At 30.1% G+C, this 16,588-nt stretch overlaps 5 protein-coding genes and 1 long non-coding RNA gene across 16 annotated transcripts in view; 2 read left to right on the top strand and 4 right to left on the bottom strand.

Moving 5' to 3' along the window:
• Nucleotides 1–5,704, top strand: part of LOC109595401 (calcium-activated potassium channel slowpoke-like) — a 54,535-nt gene extending 48,831 nt beyond the window's left edge. For all 6 annotated transcript variants that reach the window (XM_049965328.1, XM_049965330.1, XM_049965329.1 and 3 more), the window contains 7 exons: nucleotides 618–683; nucleotides 1,745–1,919; nucleotides 1,980–2,204; nucleotides 2,258–2,674; nucleotides 2,725–2,837; nucleotides 2,898–3,147; nucleotides 3,200–5,704. In XM_049965328.1, the coding sequence (XP_049821285.1) occupies nucleotides 618–683; nucleotides 1,745–1,919; nucleotides 1,980–2,204; nucleotides 2,258–2,674; nucleotides 2,725–2,837; nucleotides 2,898–3,147; nucleotides 3,200–3,325 (1,372 nt within the window). In that variant the 3' untranslated portion in view covers nucleotides 3,326–5,704. The remainder of the gene's footprint in view (nucleotides 1–617; nucleotides 684–1,744; nucleotides 1,920–1,979; nucleotides 2,205–2,257; nucleotides 2,675–2,724; nucleotides 2,838–2,897; nucleotides 3,148–3,199) is intronic.
• On the bottom strand, nucleotides 60–1,228 carry LOC109595402 (uncharacterized). Of its 2 annotated transcripts, XR_007547594.1 has the most exons (4): nucleotides 956–1,228; nucleotides 709–900; nucleotides 288–552; nucleotides 60–237 (listed from the first exon to the last, which is right to left on the bottom strand). It is a non-coding gene; the product is annotated as an uncharacterized LOC109595402 (long non-coding RNA). The 2 variants fall into 2 exon arrangements; XR_002191294.2 differs by having other exon boundaries at nucleotides 60–552.
• A 54-nt stretch (nucleotides 5,705–5,758) lies between the features above and the next one.
• On the bottom strand, nucleotides 5,759–7,088 carry LOC109595400 (uncharacterized). 2 transcript variants are annotated; one of them, XM_049965324.1, is made up of 3 exons: nucleotides 6,587–7,088; nucleotides 6,254–6,436; nucleotides 6,059–6,197 (listed from the first exon to the last, which is right to left on the bottom strand). In XM_049965324.1, the coding sequence occupies exons 1-3, from the start codon at nucleotides 6,931–6,933 to the stop codon at nucleotides 6,194–6,196; spliced, it is 534 nt and encodes a 177-aa protein (XP_049821281.1). In that variant the 5' UTR covers nucleotides 6,934–7,088; the 3' UTR covers nucleotides 6,059–6,193. The 2 variants fall into 2 exon arrangements, with proteins under 2 accessions (XP_019866308.2, XP_049821281.1); XM_020010749.2 differs by having other exon boundaries at nucleotides 5,759–6,436.
• A 107-nt stretch (nucleotides 7,089–7,195) lies between these two features.
• LOC109595371 (GTP-binding protein SAR1b) lies at nucleotides 7,196–10,505 on the top strand. Of its 4 annotated transcripts, none has more exons than XM_020010718.2 (6): nucleotides 7,196–7,334; nucleotides 7,615–7,661; nucleotides 8,028–8,147; nucleotides 9,449–9,514; nucleotides 9,572–9,807; nucleotides 9,870–10,505. In XM_020010718.2, exons 2-6 carry the CDS (start codon nucleotides 7,619–7,621, stop codon nucleotides 9,984–9,986), a joined length of 582 nt encoding a protein of 193 aa, XP_019866277.1. In that variant the 5' UTR covers nucleotides 7,196–7,334; nucleotides 7,615–7,618; the 3' UTR covers nucleotides 9,987–10,505. The 4 variants fall into 4 exon arrangements, with proteins under 4 accessions (XP_019866277.1, XP_049821282.1, XP_019866278.1 ...); XM_049965325.1 differs by lacking the exon at nucleotides 8,028–8,147 and adding an exon at nucleotides 7,848–7,985; XM_020010719.2 differs by lacking the exon at nucleotides 7,196–7,334 and adding an exon at nucleotides 7,452–7,550.
• Nucleotides 10,506–10,635: 130 nt separating this feature from the next.
• Nucleotides 10,636–11,331, bottom strand: LOC109595390 (PHD finger-like domain-containing protein 5A). The gene is made up of 2 exons (XM_020010739.2): nucleotides 11,244–11,331; nucleotides 10,636–11,184 (listed from the first exon to the last, which is right to left on the bottom strand). The coding sequence occupies exon 2, from the start codon at nucleotides 11,172–11,174 to the stop codon at nucleotides 10,842–10,844; it is 333 nt and encodes a 110-aa protein (XP_019866298.1). The 5' UTR covers nucleotides 11,175–11,184; nucleotides 11,244–11,331; the 3' UTR covers nucleotides 10,636–10,841.
• A 3,243-nt stretch (nucleotides 11,332–14,574) lies between these two features.
• On the bottom strand, nucleotides 14,575–16,315 carry LOC109595378 (3-hydroxyisobutyryl-CoA hydrolase, mitochondrial). Its single transcript, XM_020010725.2, has 4 exons — nucleotides 16,186–16,315; nucleotides 15,965–16,088; nucleotides 14,915–15,911; nucleotides 14,575–14,818 (listed from the first exon to the last, which is right to left on the bottom strand). The coding sequence occupies exons 2-4, from the start codon at nucleotides 15,965–15,967 to the stop codon at nucleotides 14,682–14,684; spliced, it is 1,137 nt and encodes a 378-aa protein (XP_019866284.1). The 5' UTR covers nucleotides 15,968–16,088; nucleotides 16,186–16,315; the 3' UTR covers nucleotides 14,575–14,681.
• Between the last annotated feature and the right edge of the window lie 273 nt (nucleotides 16,316–16,588).

Here is a 16,588-nt window from a genome sequence, read left to right as displayed (position 1 = left end):
ATTTTTATGTGTCACTCAAGCACTGCATGACACATTCCCTCACTCCACTAAAGACCTACTTGAGTATTCACACACTTTAGACACAATTTATTATAATATTTTAATTACATGATGAAAAAAAAATAAAATCTTTGCTTCCGATTTCATTTATGCCTGCAGGCACTATGGTGCTTTCCACAAAACGGATCTATAGCACCGTATAAATTAAATATGCTATAACATATCTAACCAGAATAACTGAAATAATTTGATGATGAATTTTCTAGAGGATTTTAAACAAAGCTTACTTCTTTTAAATTTTAATCTCCAATTAGATAAGAGCTGCTCAAGTTATTTTGTCATTACCTTCTTTTGATGTCGAGCACTTACATTTTTTCTGTTTTTTGACTCTTTAGTTCTTTTCCCCATTATATTTCTCTACTTTGACCTATTTTCCTTCCAATTTTCAACTTATTAATTTTCTATTGAAAAAATCTGTAGTATTCTTTCAGAAACTTTGTTTAGAATCGTCACAAAATGAATAGCAAAAAGCAAATAAACCACCGAGTTAATCTAAAACAAAAAAATAAAGTTAATGCAGTTAATGTGGTGTGCTATCAGCAGTGTGATGTTTTCAGACCGCCGGAACAGGACTCAACAACTTATGCCGGCTATCATCTTGCCTATGAAGTCAAAAAACTCATGTACGCTTAAGCTATTGATACTTACACTCTTCACTTACTTATATGTGTTGCTGCTTGCGGTGCTTTGTTTTTGAGCTTTACAATCACAAAGGACAAATTTAAATGTTTATTACTGTCCTTAGTGTCCTTAATACTGATAGTGATTCGAGATAAAAGTCCTATGTGGTTTTTAATGTTTTGTTTTCTTTGCTTTTTGAATTGTTTGTTCCTCTTCTTCCTGTTAAATATTTAAGAATTAGATAACTTTTAACTAGTTCTTAAAGTATACTTACGCTTGCTGATTGAAATTATAGATATTAATAGGTTTTAACTATTTTAGTATGGTACCCAGTCTCTGTCAAAGCCGTACTTTTGCATTTTATACATAAATTTTAAAAATAATTAATATATCTAGAAAATCTATGTAGATGTAAATTAAACAATGTTACATATTAACATAATTCTTTTTCAAATTTGTGAATGCTTTAACATACTTTTTATTATTTCAGCTTATTTTTACAATTTTAGTTATTAGCAAAACTTGTTAACAATTTACTCTATTTCGATTTCTGCTGATAGTCTTACCAATGGAATTTGATATTTTGATAATGTGTGCCATACTTGACACTTTCCTTATGGTTGTTATAGTTATAGAAATTTTCAGATGTTTCAAAGAGTTTTTACGTTTAAAAACTGTATTAATCAATTTAAGTTGTATGACTATTTTTATCAAATTAAATTAAAACTATTTTTTTCAAAACAGTAAAAACTCTTGCGTTTTTAAATTTTTGATATGTAATTATATATATTTTGTTCACTGTGTATTATACAGAACGTGCATGACCTTTCCAAACTTTTTTCTAGCAACAAATTTCCAAGGTAGTTTAGTTCCCTTTTGAAAACCTAGAACTTTTTTCCAAAAAAGTGCATGAGTGAATATTGTGTTAGCTAAACTCTACTAGCTCCTAACAGAGTCTAATTTTACTAAACCAAGTGTGCATTTAGGAATGAGCTAGACAGTAGTGCGATTGTCTAACCACTAAAGATTTATAAACATTAACATGTTTACATATGTTTTACAGGCCGACGAGCCGGAGCAGCGGCGGCACCAACCAAAACAATAACGGAGTCGCACTGCCCGTTGGTCTGGCCGATGACCAGGCCAAAGACTTCGATTTTGAAAAGACTGAAATGAAGTACGACAGTACTGGCATGTTTCATTGGGGACCTGCAAGAAACCTTGAAGAATGTCTTTTGGTACTTACTATTATTCTATACTAAAATTGAATTTTACATTTTAAAACATTTTTTCTGTAGGATCGAAATCAGGCAGCAATGACGGTACTAAATGGACATGTGGTAGTGTGCCTGTTCGCAGATCCGGATTCACCTCTTATAGGACTTCGGAATTTGGTCATGCCTTTGAGAGCCAGCAATTTCCACTATCACGAACTGAAACATGTAGTTATAGTGGGATCTGTGGATTATATTAGGCGAGAGTGGAAAATGCTGCAGAATCTACCCAAAATATCTGTTCTCAACGTAAGTAAGACTAACATTCAAATATCACATAACTTAATATAATATTATATTAGGGATCGCCATTAAGTCGGGCAGATCTAAGAGCAGTGAACGTCAATTTATGCGACATGTGTTGCATTCTTTCGGCAAAAGTACCGAGCAACGATGATCCTACATTAGCTGACAAAGAGGCAATTCTAGCATCACTTAACATCAAAGCAATGACATTCGATGATACAATAGGTGTTTTAAGCCAAACTAACGGTGCAGATGAAGCGGGTACTCCTGTCGGAAGCCCCATTATCTTGCAACGCCGTGGATCCGTTTATGGAGCTAATGTGCCCATGATCACGGAGTTAGTAAATGACAGCAACGTGCAGTTCTTAGATCAAGACGACGACGATGATCCAGACACTGAACTGTATCTGACGCAACCTTTCGCCTGCGGTACCGCCTTTGCTGTCAGTGTGTTAGACTCGTTAATGTCTACGGTAAGAAATTGATAATTTGAGATTTTGTTTATTATGTAATTTTTTTGTAGACGTATTTCAATCAAAATGCCTTAACACTCATTCGATCATTAATTACTGGAGGTGCTACGCCAGAACTAGAATTAATACTTGCTGAAGGTGCTGGTCTTCGTGGTGGTTACAGGTATTAAAGAGTCTTCGAGTTTCAAGAGTATTTATGTCTAACTTAATTATTTTGTTGCAGCACTCCTGACAGTTTATCGAACAGAGATCGATGTCGCGTCGGTCAGATCTCATTATATGACGGACCTTTGGCACAATTCGGCGAGACTGGCAAGTATGGCGACCTGTTCGTCGCCGCGCTCAAACAATTTGGCATGCTGTGCATAGGATTGTACAGATTTCGGGATACAAGCTCCTCCTGCGATGCCAGCAGTAAACGATATGTCATCACGAATCCGCCGGATGATTTTCAATTGCTGCCCACCGACCAAGTATGTCTTTCAATTCTCTCTTGTTAGTGCGTTAATAAAATCCCTCTTTTAGGTTTTCGTGTTAATGCAGTTTGATCCGGGACTCGAATATAAGCAGTGCAGAGGTGGCGGACGGACCGGTCAAGGTCAGGGCAGCGGTACAGGTGGCGGCGGAACCAACAAGGATGAAAACTCCTGACTGCTGCTATGTAGCGCCCTCACGGACGGACCCTACTCCTACATCTGAGGGGGCCTAGCTGCGACCCTAAATAGGGTCTCGCTGCCAAGACAAGGGCATCACTAGAGTCAAATTTGGTCGAATGATCACTTGATCATGAAAATAGAAGAAAATATCCAACAAACAACAATACACAAAACTAGTAATTTTATAATATTACTTCTTCCTGAGCTATAGTTACGACGATTATGATTTCCATGACTGAATACGCAACATGGTGCCTATTTTTTCTCTAGTGAGTCCCTTCGTTCAAAATACCAACTACCCACCATTCCATTACCCTTTGTTCCAGATTTTAATTATTTTTACATAAGGTTATAAAATAAGTAAATGTTAACTTCGGACGACTTTTTATATTTGTTTCTTCGTATATTATTAACAAAAATTTAATCCTCCATGATTGCAGGATCAATTTAATTCAGTTCCGATCGAATAATTGCTAATCAGCATGAGACCTGTAAACAATTCTAACATAGAAATTGTGGAGGATCGACTCAAAATGACCGACACTAACATTTTAATTATCAAGTAATAAAATGCAATAATCTCGCGTATTTTTTTTTTTTAAGTGGGTGTTTAATGCTACATATTAACCAACGTGAGGCGCTACATATTAACCAAATCCCGAACTTATAAAATTCACTTAAAAACTACCAGTGCTTTATATAAGAATTATGATGTGAAGAAATCTATTAATGCTAATACATCGATAAGGACATTTTAATAAAATTTTGTACATAGTATCAACCGCAATTTTTTTAAATAATATAAAAAGCTATCGTGCCATGTATATACATAGACTGAGTGAAAAAGAGCTTTTTATAGGTTGTATAAATGATGTAGATAAATGTTAGACAGAGGTGGGTATATTATTGACCTAATTGTTAAATGGAATTTGTTTTTTATAAATAGTTAATTAATTGTTATTTAAATAATATATATTTAATAAGGAATTGTAAGATATGTATATGTACATTACAAATATTTAAATTGTGATATTGTAAATACATAGTTATAGTTGATTTCTACACGATCTGTTTGTGTAAAGTTTGTTATTTAGGCAAATGAATATGTGCACACATTTAATTATCTGATTTTAATCAATAAAGTTTATGTATAAAATTAAAACCTATCTTGAATTTCAATACATATTTGCACACTTTTTATATTACACTTAATCTCTTAAGTTGTATATAATATTACATAACACATAAATAATGAGATTTGTTTAAAGAATCTTGCAAATTATAAAAGGGCATTATATTTTAGATACTGGTACTTATTCATATTCATTTGCCTTATCGTTTTAGATTAGGTACAATTTTATCTTATTTAGCAATACATTTGAACAACCGATTTACACCAAAAAATTTGAAATAGTTATAATATGCTTAATTTAGAATTTGTCAATATTACTTTTGGTAAGGTAGTCACCCATCTCTGGTTTCGACGAATTTAATGTTTTACTTTTTTATAAAATAATTTTTCACATGTGTGTCTTGTTAAATATAAAATGCATTTTATGAACAATCACATGGAAAAGTACAACTTGTTGATTGAGCTTTTCTAAATGAATCATTTCAACATTTAATATAGTATTTGTATTACACACATATTTATTTATGTGCAAACGCAAATGCACATTTAAATGTAAATGAAAAGTCTCAATAAATTTTTAGTTATTCCATTTTTCTAATAATTCATTCAATAATAAATTCAAAACATTAACAAAATAAGACTGAATTATAAGAAGTGCTAAAATAAGTTTTCATGCGTCTTAATAAAGCGGTGAAATAACTGCAAATTGTGTAATTATTAATTAACAATTTGTACTTTTCATAGAACACTAATTTACATTTTAATAAGACATGTAAACATCATTCACATTAAATGTTTTCCACGTAATCATTTTTAATATCAAACGAGCAGTTCATAACCAACCAATACATAAATGACTGCTCTTATATACTATAGCTTTTTTTAGATAAATTAATAAACAATTTTTTACCTAAAATTGATAAAATTGAAGTTGTCATCTGCTGAAACCAACCAATATTTAATACATGTAAATAGGTTTTTGTGACGTAACCGTGTAAGTTTATTTAGATTTATACTATAGTAATGTATTTTATTTAAATACACATTTTGACTTTTGTGAAACATGTTTTAGCTGATGACTTACAATTAATATATGTTTGAGTGGATGATATATTTAAAAATATTGCGCACTCGGCAATTTAAAAACGCAGCTGTTGTTGATGTTATATAATTGTTAAATAAAGATGCAAATTGTACATAAAATGTGCGATAATCGAAAATAAACAAGCTCTATTTGAAGTACTCTGTTTGTTTCATTTAATAAAAGATTAAATAAAGAAATAAAACAAAACGTAATAACGGTTACAATTTATTTATGTTTAACCTTACACAAATACAACTTACAGCAACAAATGTGATTTTGTACCAAATGGATTGTTTATTAAGTATTTGGACATTTTCTTTAGGTCAGTATCTCTACCTCTTTCAGAATAATTAGATATAGGCTTGCTGGGTGTGGCAGAGATTGATCTAAACTGACTGTTGTTGATTGGAGGTAAAATTAAGTCCTGCTTTTTCTTTTTGTCTTCTTGCTTAGGTTTCATTCGTGAAAGACTAGATGAAATATTTCTACTTTCTTCAAACAGAAATGGCAAGGAGAGAAATTTGTTGGTGTCATCATTAGTATAATCTTTTAAAAATGGCAAAGATTTATTAGATCGTCTCTCTTGTCTGCCTTTTATCGGTGATACTTTTAAAAATTGATTGACACTGAGTCTATCAGGTGTATGACTAACTGTAAATACATTTTTAGTAATACTTAGTCGAAAATCGTTTCTTTTGGAACCATACTCTTTAATTCGGAAATCATTCCTCGATTTTATCACAGCATCTTCCCCCAATCGTTTTATGGGAGAAGTATTTGTGCTATCACAGATAGGTAACTTTTTCCCACTTTTGGGGCTTTGAATTTTCTTAGTATCTTCTTGTTTACTCTTGGCGGTTTGATTAAACTCTTCCGTGTCATCAAATATACTGTAAATGAAATTTTTATATTTTAAATAAATAAAAATAATTTAAAACAATCTAACGATAGGCAACACAGTCTACATCGGATAGTGAATAAATTACCAGATGGTCAAGATTCAGTTAGAAAAAAAATAAAAATAAATGTTTAATACAAACCATAAACCAGGGAAAGTAGTCATCCATTGGTCAAATTCGTCTTGGCTATAGTAAGAAGGCACAGGTTCAAGTCCCTTTAAAATCCTATCAAGTCTTCTTAATTCTTCGTTTACTTTTGCGGTTCGATCTTCGTAAAAATCATTAAAACTCATTTGGCTGGAGGAACTCAGGTCTTTAAAATCTTGGTTATCTTTACTGCTGGAAATAGTGGAAACGTATTCTGAACTGTCGTCGTCCACATTTTCGCCAAAATAGTGTTCATGTGAATGTTCTCCTCTGGCTGTTTTGCAATCCTTAATCACATGTTTCGGCAGTGTTCTTATACTGCGATTTCGAAATTTTGACATGTTTTCACTTACAGTTACTTCATTTTCTTACACTACATTTTACCTATTTCACTATTGATTTGTTTTGGTTTCAAATTAATCAATATTTTTTAAACTAATAAAACAAGATTTGAATAACAAATCATAATTGTATCGAGTAAAATTTTATTATGATAAACGATAAGAAATAGTAAACAAAGAGAATGTTGTAAAAATTGAGCATAAATCGTTAATCAAATGGTGATATTTTGAATGTATGGTGACTTTTATTTGTGCAGGTTGGTATGTTGCGAGTCCGGAAGTGTCACATCACCCTTCAATTACGAAGTGCCAACACTAAACCAGTCTCTAGCAAAATTTATTAGCCAAATTCATTATTTGTGTGTAAAGTGTGTGCATAACTGAGTCAAATAAGTTGCTAGGTGAGTTTTCTAACACTACTGTGTATCACTTTATACATATACTTTAAGATTATAACAAATTCAGGCTGTTTTGTAAAAATGTCATGTTGTCATTCATACGTCAGTGTTCAAGTTCTAACTGCGATTTTATGTTATTTTGTATTTCAACTGCTCAGAGCGCATATTTATAAATATCTCCTCTTTGTTTTCCGAAAATTTTCACGTGAATATCATTAGGTAGTACTTAGGTGCAAAAATCAAGGTTATTGGAAAATTTTATTAATTATAGATATTTTTTCAGAAAAATGTTTATTTGGGACTGGTTTACTGGTGTTTTAGGATATCTAGGTAAGTTTTAAACCATAGTTTACTAGTTACACACATTTTAGAACAAACTACCATTGTTCTTATTTGAAACTTTCCCTGAAAGATCAACAATTAATTGTGTCTCCCATTAAAATCTAATTCCCATTTTCATAATTAAAGCATTAATAAAAACATCAATCTTTGTAATTTAAAAATGTAAACAAATAGGTTTATCAAAACGCAAGGGCAGATATGTGTTCCTGGGGGCACCTGGATCAGGCAAAGCATCCCTGATCAAGCTATTGTATGAAGATGGGATAATAGATCATTTGCCCTACGCAGACAGACTGCTCCCACAGTCAGAGGGTGAGTGAGTGTACTGTTACTAATGAATGCATGTTTGTGCAGGCTTATGGAAGAAATCTGGCAAGCTGCTCTTCCTGGGGCTCGACAATGCGGGCAAAACGACTCTGTTGCACATGCTCAAGGATGACAGGCTCGCACAGCATCTTCCCACATTACATCCCAGTAAGCATTAATAATTTCATACTAAACTATCTGATGTTTCAAATATTTGTATCTACTTATTCTATATCTTAGCTTTATATGTATTGTTCTTCATTTGTATTTCTAAATCATAAAAAGAAACATGTGGAGGAACACTTGGTGACCTCAAGTTTGTGGTAAACAGAAATTGCACACTATTTACAAGGTGATTAGCATATGTGAATGTGATTATTTACAAATTTATGTATACATGACTCCACACAATGATTGTGTGAATTTTGATTGTGTATACTTGCAGATTCATATTTCAAGCAGTATATCATGATTGGACAATATTAAGTGCTTAGTTGTTTAAACAATAATCAATGGTTTTTATAAAAATAATATGGATGTCTCTGTGTAAACACATAGTTTATCTCATATATGGTACTTATAGTAACCTTGTGTGTTCAACCTTCAAACTTAACTGTCATGAATGTTCTCAAATAAATCTTACTTGTGATGAGATATGGCGAATTACATAACTAAATTTGTATTCATGATTAATACCATGAAACCGATTTTGGCTAAAAATGCATTATAATATTTTGTAATGGATAAATATTAAAAGTACAGTTGTAGTTTGTTTATAGTTTGTAATCATTGTCAATGATTGACCTTCAAGGACAGTTTATAATAACTATAATTATTGATATTATTGTTATAAGGAGAAACATTATTTGCTACTACATATAATATTAATACAAAATATTTTTCTTTTGCTTATTCATTAAGTATAACTTACAGAATCTTGCTAAAACCTAGTATTTATATACAACAAATAGTAATATTTGATAATTAAAGTCAAAATATAAAAAATAACAATAAATTTTGCATTATGTTTTTGAAAATAACATTGTTTGCCTGTTATAATGTGTAGCTATTGGATATAAAATTCTCGATTTTTCTTTTATCAAATTAGATAAGACCAAAGATTGATAGAAATAACAAAATTTTTATATTTTGAAGAAACAAAGGTTTTATTTGTTTTTGGAATCAAACCTTTTGTTCCTCTAATGCTTTTAATTAATAAAAAGAACTATCGATTATATTCTGATTCGCTTTATATCAATATGTACTTATAAAAAATTGTTTTAAATTAAGTTTAAAGAAATTTTCAGTTGTTTTAATGAGTTTATTACATCCAACATAATAAAGTATAGAATAATACGTACACAGTATGTTTAGAAAATACGTACATACGTATTTAATAATATGCTACATTTTGTAACATTAAAATTAGTATTAAAGCCATTGAAATTAATTTATTCATTATATTACAGCTTCTGAGGAGTTGTCCATAGGAAACATGAGATTCACCACATTTGATTTAGGTGGTCACTCGCAAGGTAATATTCATAATAATATGATTAATGAGCATTTCAACACCCTACATTAAAAATTAGCTCGTAGAGTGTGGAAGGACTATTTCCCAGCAGTGGATGCCATCGTTTTCCTGATAGACGCCAATGACAGATCACGCTTCGTCGAAAGCAAACAGGAATTAGACTCTCTGCTTACTGATGAGACTTTATCCAATTGTCCAGTTCTAATTCTTGGTAACAAAATTGATCTCCCCGGCGCTGCATCCGAAGACGAACTTAGAAACTTTTATGCCCTCTTCGGACAGACCACCGGAAAAGTAAATTTTTCGTTTGTTTTAAATTGAAATTTTTATTAACAGTGCTTATTGCTATTTTTCAGGGTAAAGTACCTAGATCAGATTTGGCCGGCCGTCCCCTCGAACTGTTTATGTGCTCCATTCTCAAAAGACAAGGTTATGGAGAGGGTTTCCGTTGGTTGGCGCAGTATATTGATTGAAGAGCCACCAAAACTCAATGAATAAATATCCAAAACAATACAACTTGTTTATCAGGACTGTTGTGTTACAAACTTGTGTATAAACAAAATAGTTAATGAAACCTTATAGGTAATGTTTTTGTTATATTTATTTTAGTGTCAAGTGTCTAAAAAGTTATTTTTTTAAGTATTTGTATAATTTAAAAAGTGAAATCTGTAATATACTGCTCTAAGTTATTTTCATACACCACTCAAGAATTATCTATAATGTTTCATAAATGTAAACATAAACTTTTAATTTATAATAAAGCTTTCAAAACAGGTGTTGTGTAACTTTTTATGTGGGACTGAACGTTGGTTTTATAGTTTTTTTTATCTTTCCATAGTCTTTGTTGCATTTTACTTTGTAGTTGCAAACAAAAGGTTCGTTTTCAATAAAATTTCAGTGAATACACAATGTCGCCTATTACTCTAACGGTTTAGTGTAAATTGTCATAAAGTAAAAAATCCGTTTTGTTAATAAAATTGCTTTATATACAACTTGTGTTTTATTTCTTTTTTTTAGTATTCACTAAGATTTCAATTGAATTTATATATATATATATATATATATATATATATATATATATATATATGAAAAATATAATTTATAGGTAAATAAAGCAACATATCATAGAAAAGTTTTATATTACAAACACATAGAGATGGGCGAGATCAAGTACAATCAGGATTTTTGGAACAATCAACTAAAACCTCTTGAAGTTCACCCATCACTCCATACATTCACACACATCTTAGAAAGAAGTAAATTGATATGCACTATCTCTGCATAAAATTATAGTATAAAATGTTTAAAATAAAAATAAATAGTCATGTCTATCTTTTTTTAAATCCATACTTCTTCCTTTCATAGAACAAATCAGTCTTTGAACTACCTAAATTGACAATTTTGGGACAACCATCTCTGTCTTTTTCTTGTATGGTGCACTCTTTGCAATAGTAAGCATCAGAAACTCCAGGCCCTCCACATATAACACACCGTCCCTGATAAGACCCATAGTTGCATTCATCACAGATCCTGACTAACGTGCAGGGTCGCACATATGAATCGCAAATGACACATTTTCCGTCATCCTTTTCACATAGTCTTCCAATAGCTACGCCAGGTTGTTTACGACAGAATATTAAATCAGGATGATGCTTTGCCATTTTTAATATTCTACAAAATAGGATTTATATTTATCACATATACTATAAGTAGAAGTTTTGAGCACTTACACATATAAAAAGGTTGAACTAAAACGTGATCTGGTTTCTTCAAATAATAACAAACACAATTTGATAAACTAAGGTTAGTTTGCGAGACGCTGATCAGTGTGGCCATTCAGCAAACCGGGTTTCTCGGGTCTAAGACGATTTTGGAGTGCTCGTTTTCGTTCATCATGTTCGGTTTCCGAATCGAAACGCGACTGCCGTGGATACGCATGCCGTTTTTAGTATTAGTTTTTTCCAATTTTATATTTACCTGCAAAGCGTTTTTAATAAGATTTGCGGTCGGCATTAATTGACGATCTTGCATTATTAGAATAAAATTTTGAAGTCGGTGTGAATATAGTACATTTTTGTTTCAATATAATTATGAAATTAATAATATAACTACAATTATAAAATAAACAATGATAATAATGTAATAAACAATCAATATTTATTTATGGTTAATTTAATTGTAAAAATATATTATATAATTATTAAAATAAACTTATACAATAAAATAATTCTGAGAGAAATACTATGATTTTGATTTCAAACACAAATGTGTTAATTAACTACTCGTTTTGTTAATATTAATATTGTTCACCGTACAAATTGTTCATTAAATTCTAAATTATTTAATACAAATGTATATTTAATATAACTATTAAAAATAATTATATAGTAGGAACATTATTGCAGATATCATATTATTCGGTTTTAGGACTATAAAAAAGGACAAACATTTATTTTATATCTAAAGTGTGGAAAATAATATTCAATTATAAAATTACTGATAAATCTTAAACATTGGTACTTTTTAGAATAAATTTGGTATAGATTTTATTAATTACACAGCACGACTCGTTCAATAATAATCATAATAACAATTTAGTTCAGATTAATGAAAACCAAAAGAGAAATTTTCTTTTATATTTGAAGAACTTCAAATTATTTACTGAATTATTAAATTTGTCTAATTGAACTGATTACAAATGTTAATATTAAAAAAGTATGTTGATTAAAAATAAATGTTGTATTTAATTTAAATATTAAACGAAAACTTTAAATTAATTTGAACCATACAATATAATTAAATATAATTATTTGACTTTTTTAATAACTTGAAATAACTGACATTTTATAACTTGAAATAATTTACTTTTATTATAGTGGAAATGGAATACATAACGATACAATTATAATATTTATAATATTTTATTTTTTGCTGATGGAATATTCTCCGTATAGTCCTTAATTTAGTAAGTTTTTAAACACTTGTTTTGAAAGTACTATGTTGGGATAAGATGGCAAAGTGCTTTGAAAATTGGTTCACATAAAAAAAATTGTGTCAGTCTTCATGGAGAATATTTTGAAAAACAAGAAACAATTAAATTTTGTTCATATACGTGTATCTCGAAACTGATCGAACATCCAAATTTAACTTCTGGCAGTCTTAACTATCATATTTGTCCAATAATTTAACAGTATTTGCACTTTGTTTGATGTATTTGTAATATAAATATTCCGAATACTACATTTGTGTACAAACTTATAATAAATATTTAATTTTACATTTGTTGTGTTATTTAGGTCTAAGATAGTTTTATTATTAAATTAAATATCATGTAAGACTTAGTTTTAATCCTAATATTAAGGTACCTTAATTACCTTAAAGTTTTAGATATTTTTTAATTTAAGTAATTGCTCTGATTTGTGATGAAGCTCGTGTTAAAGAAAATTCTAGACTATGATACATTTGTGTAGATCTTTAGTCGTTCACTGAATAAGCGGTTTTTAATTAATACACGATATATGCTTAGAGTGAAATCGTGACCAATGATTACATAATAATTTATTATCCCAATTGCTTACAACTAAAAAGTATGACTATTTTTTAACACATCTATAATAAATACTAAAAAGCATTTAGTTAATGAATTCTCAAACAAGCGAAATACACAACATATTTTATACAAGTTACATAATATATTACACTGATATTTTCAAATAGTTTAACGGAAAAGTAATGTTGTATATCAGGGGTGGCCAGCTCCACCCCAATGTATTAAAAAAATTTGTTCACAAAAAATATACTTATTGAAAAGTACAAAATATGTGTATTGAATTTAAATATTAAAAATTGACCATTTATTTTACTTCTCTTGATAATTCTGGAATGAAAAGGGAAAAGGGGTACATTTATCGAGAGCCACAAATATTCCTTCAAAGAGCCTCAGGTTGGCCACCTCTGCTATATATTAATAAAATCATAAATATCTTAGTTTATGTCAATAGGATTAATTTTAGTTCAAACAGATGAGAGAAAAATAAAGAATTTTTTTTCTAATTTTATACATTTTTATTAGTTTTTATAAATAGGGCTATTATATTTAATTTATGACTAACTGTGATAATAATTTACAAAAACTAAGTTTCTTTAATTTAGTCAATCTCTAATTTTCTCAAGAAGTGTTTCCAAAAATATGAAATACTTATTATATAATCGACAGGAGTAAATTTTTTGATCCGCAATTAACCCTTTGTTACGTATATCTGGGTTTTACGGCCTACATTTTTTTAGGGTTCTGGGCGAGGCTTAACGAGAGAGGGTCGCAAAGGATTTTGTTTGGAAAGTGGTAATGTCATTCTGCAGCCGACTGTACATAGTAATATTATTGTGTTTTACTTTACTTTTAATTAATATTGTTAGTAATAAACAATAATTATTATAATGTACTTAAATTTTACTCAAGAATAAAAATATAATTTCAATCTTTATATACCATTTTATGATTGAAGTAAATTAATCTTTAGTAACGTATAATAGATAATTTATGTATAAATTAACGAATGTTTTATGGTTTTTACTTTCTTAAAACATAGTTTTTATTAAGAACAATTCAAACAATTCGTTAAATTATATATCAACAACAATGTTGAAGATTCGCATCGAGTTCCATATATTCAAGTTTGTGTAACGCTATAAGAAACAGACAAAATCTTGTTTACTTCGCTGCTAATGTATTATAAACATGTGGGTCCAAGCAGTTCCGTTCCGATTCAGAAACCGAACCGTGCCGAGTCCAAAGGTGCCGAACGTGTCTCACAAAAATATCAAGTTCAGAGGGGTACGGTTTGCTGAATGGCCACACTGACGCTGATTGCCATCAGCGCCGCTTGTTTTCTAGCGGGTGGTTCATGTATTTACTGCTGCGATACATTTTTTCAAATGTACGTTAATAATATTTAATGCAATCAATAGAGTCTTAGAGAATGGAAATATTTTGATATTTAACATTTTAATAGGTAACTTAACATTGAATTTTGTATTTGAACAATTAATTTTTAAACCTTTCCTTGAACATTTATTTTATCTAATAATAAAAAATAACAAATTATTTTATTAAACAATGTATTCAGTAAAAATATCAAACAGAGTATTTAGTTATTTGCATAGATCTATCACAGTTTGTGTCGAAGTTCTTGGTCATCTGGTAGTTTTATGAAGAAACTATTAACAATATCATCAGTTACATCCTCTACAGTTGCTGGAGACCATTTGGGTTTCTGATCTTTGTCAATCAAAAGAGCTCTTACCCCTAAAAAGACATAAATAAATATTGTATATATTACAAAGAATTTGTTATTTTACTATAAGGTAATGTAAATTAAATTATATTATAATATAATTATACCTTCAATAAAATCTTTGCCAACCAGAGAACTAACTGCAAGTCTAAATTCCATCTGCAGACAATCATTCAATGACATTTGCTTACCCAAATCTAAGGCTTTTAGGGTAACTTTCAGGCTGGTTGGTGACATTTTTTTAAGAGTATCCAAAACTTTTATTGACCAGCAAGTATCAAAATCTTTCAGCTTGGTAAACATTCCTTCTATAGTACTGCATGAAAACACATTATTAATCATATCCATATCTTTAGCTAAGCTAAATTCACTATTGTCATTAACATTATTCTTTTTTAACACAAAAGCAATATCTTTATCTGTTTTACATTTGAGCAACTCTTGATACACAGTATTAATTTCATCACTGTTGATAAGATGTGTGGCAATACCTGCTTTGACAACATCTTTACCCTTCAACCTGTGGCCTGTAAGGGCTAAATAATATCCCAATCGTCCGCCCAAACGAGGCAAGAAATATGTGCCTCCCACATCTGGAAACAATCCAATTTGCGTCTCAGGCATTGCAAACAATGTAGTCTCAGTTGCCACCCTATATTTGCCATGTACAGACAATCCAACACCACCACCCATGCAAATACCATTAATAAGTGCAATATATGGAATCTTATAGGACCCAATTAGCCCATTAAGTAAATATTCCTCACGGAAAAAGTTAAAACCCAAATCACCACCTTTCATGGCAGATTGGACAACAGCTTTTACATCGCCCCCGGCGCAAAATGCTTTGTCACCTGCAGCTTTTACGATTACCAGCGACTTCTCTTTCTCCCATCTAATTAATGCTGGGTGAATTTTTCTGACCATGGACAAATCGAGGGAGTTAAGTGCCTTGGGCCTGTTCAGGGTTATTACACCGACATGGCCGATGTCTTCAATTATCACATCTGATTCTGAACTGCTCATTCTTCTTATTGCAAGAGAAAATTTATTTAATAAAGCCCTTTTTTCCGGTAGTGAGGTTAAGTTCAAAGTTCTGGTCAGCTAGAAAAACAATTACGTGCTAATCAATTTTATGCAAATATTTCATATCTTACCATTGTGTGTGTGTTTTTTAAATTGGATGGAATATCAAAGTTCAACGAAATGACAACGAAATATTTACATGATGGTTTACAGTTTTCTGTTTGAATTTTGTGTCATGTTGACGTGATCCGCGACCTTTGAAATTCATAGATAACATTAATAATCTAACATTGTGTTTTGTAGATATGTGGTGTTAATTTTAAATAATATATTTAAAAAATTAAATCCTTACCATATGGCTCTGTGCTACAGTTTTATATTAATTTCGTGTAATTTAGAAATCTGCCGTCAAATTTTTTGTCAAATTACATAATCAAGTTGGTGGATAACTAATGAAGTTAAAATCTATGTCAACTCTTTGCTAAAAATAAATTACACAGATGTAACAGCAAAAGAAATTCATTACATAATAATAATTATTAATTAATTAATTTTAATAAATAATTATAAAAATGTTAAAATTATTTTAAAAAAATAACCTTACAAGCCAATTTTATTAAATTTTGTTAAACTACTTACATATATTTAATTTATTTTATATATTTTTTATAAATGGCCTTATTTTAAAGAATCAAATAATAAATTGTTTTTTGTAATATTGCAGAATCCGCGACTATAAGGAATATTTTTAGCGC

The sequence above is a fragment of the Aethina tumida genome, chromosome 3 (genome assembly GCF_024364675.1).
Source record: "Aethina tumida isolate Nest 87 chromosome 3, icAetTumi1.1, whole genome shotgun sequence".
Taxonomy (NCBI): Eukaryota; Metazoa; Arthropoda; class Insecta; order Coleoptera; family Nitidulidae; genus Aethina; species Aethina tumida.
The sequence above is the reverse complement of the archived record's forward strand: the minus strand, read 5'-3'. Positions and strand labels throughout refer to the sequence as shown.

What these genes read in the sequence shown, in the direction of transcription:
- LOC109595400 (XM_020010749.2), bottom strand. Translation starts at nt 6,933, where the DNA reads ATGTCAAAATTTCGAAATCGCAGTATAAGAACACTGCCGAAACATGTG. An exon ending in ACTACTTTCCCTGGTTTATG is followed by an intron (nt 6,437 to 6,586) that starts GTTTGTATTAAA and finishes TTTCATTTACAG; the next exon opens with TATATTTGATGACACGGAAG.
- LOC109595371 (XM_049965325.1), top strand. Translation starts at nt 7,619, where the DNA reads ATGTTTATTTGGGACTGGTTTACTGGTGTTTTAGGATATCTAG. An exon ending in ACTGCTCCCACAGTCAGAGG is followed by an intron (nt 7,986 to 9,448) that starts GTGAGTGAGTGT and finishes ATTATATTACAG; the next exon opens with CTTCTGAGGAGTTGTCCATA. An exon ending in TCGGACAGACCACCGGAAAA is followed by an intron (nt 9,808 to 9,869) that starts GTAAATTTTTCG and finishes GCTATTTTTCAG; the next exon opens with GGTAAAGTACCTAGATCAGA.
- LOC109595390 (XM_020010739.2), bottom strand. Translation starts at nt 11,174, where the DNA reads ATGGCAAAGCATCATCCTGATTTAATATTCTGTCGTAAACAACCTGGC.
- LOC109595378 (XM_020010725.2), bottom strand. An exon ending in TGGCAAAGATTTTATTGAAG is followed by an intron (nt 14,819 to 14,914) that starts GTATAATTATAT and finishes ATGTCTTTTTAG; the next exon opens with GGGTAAGAGCTCTTTTGATT.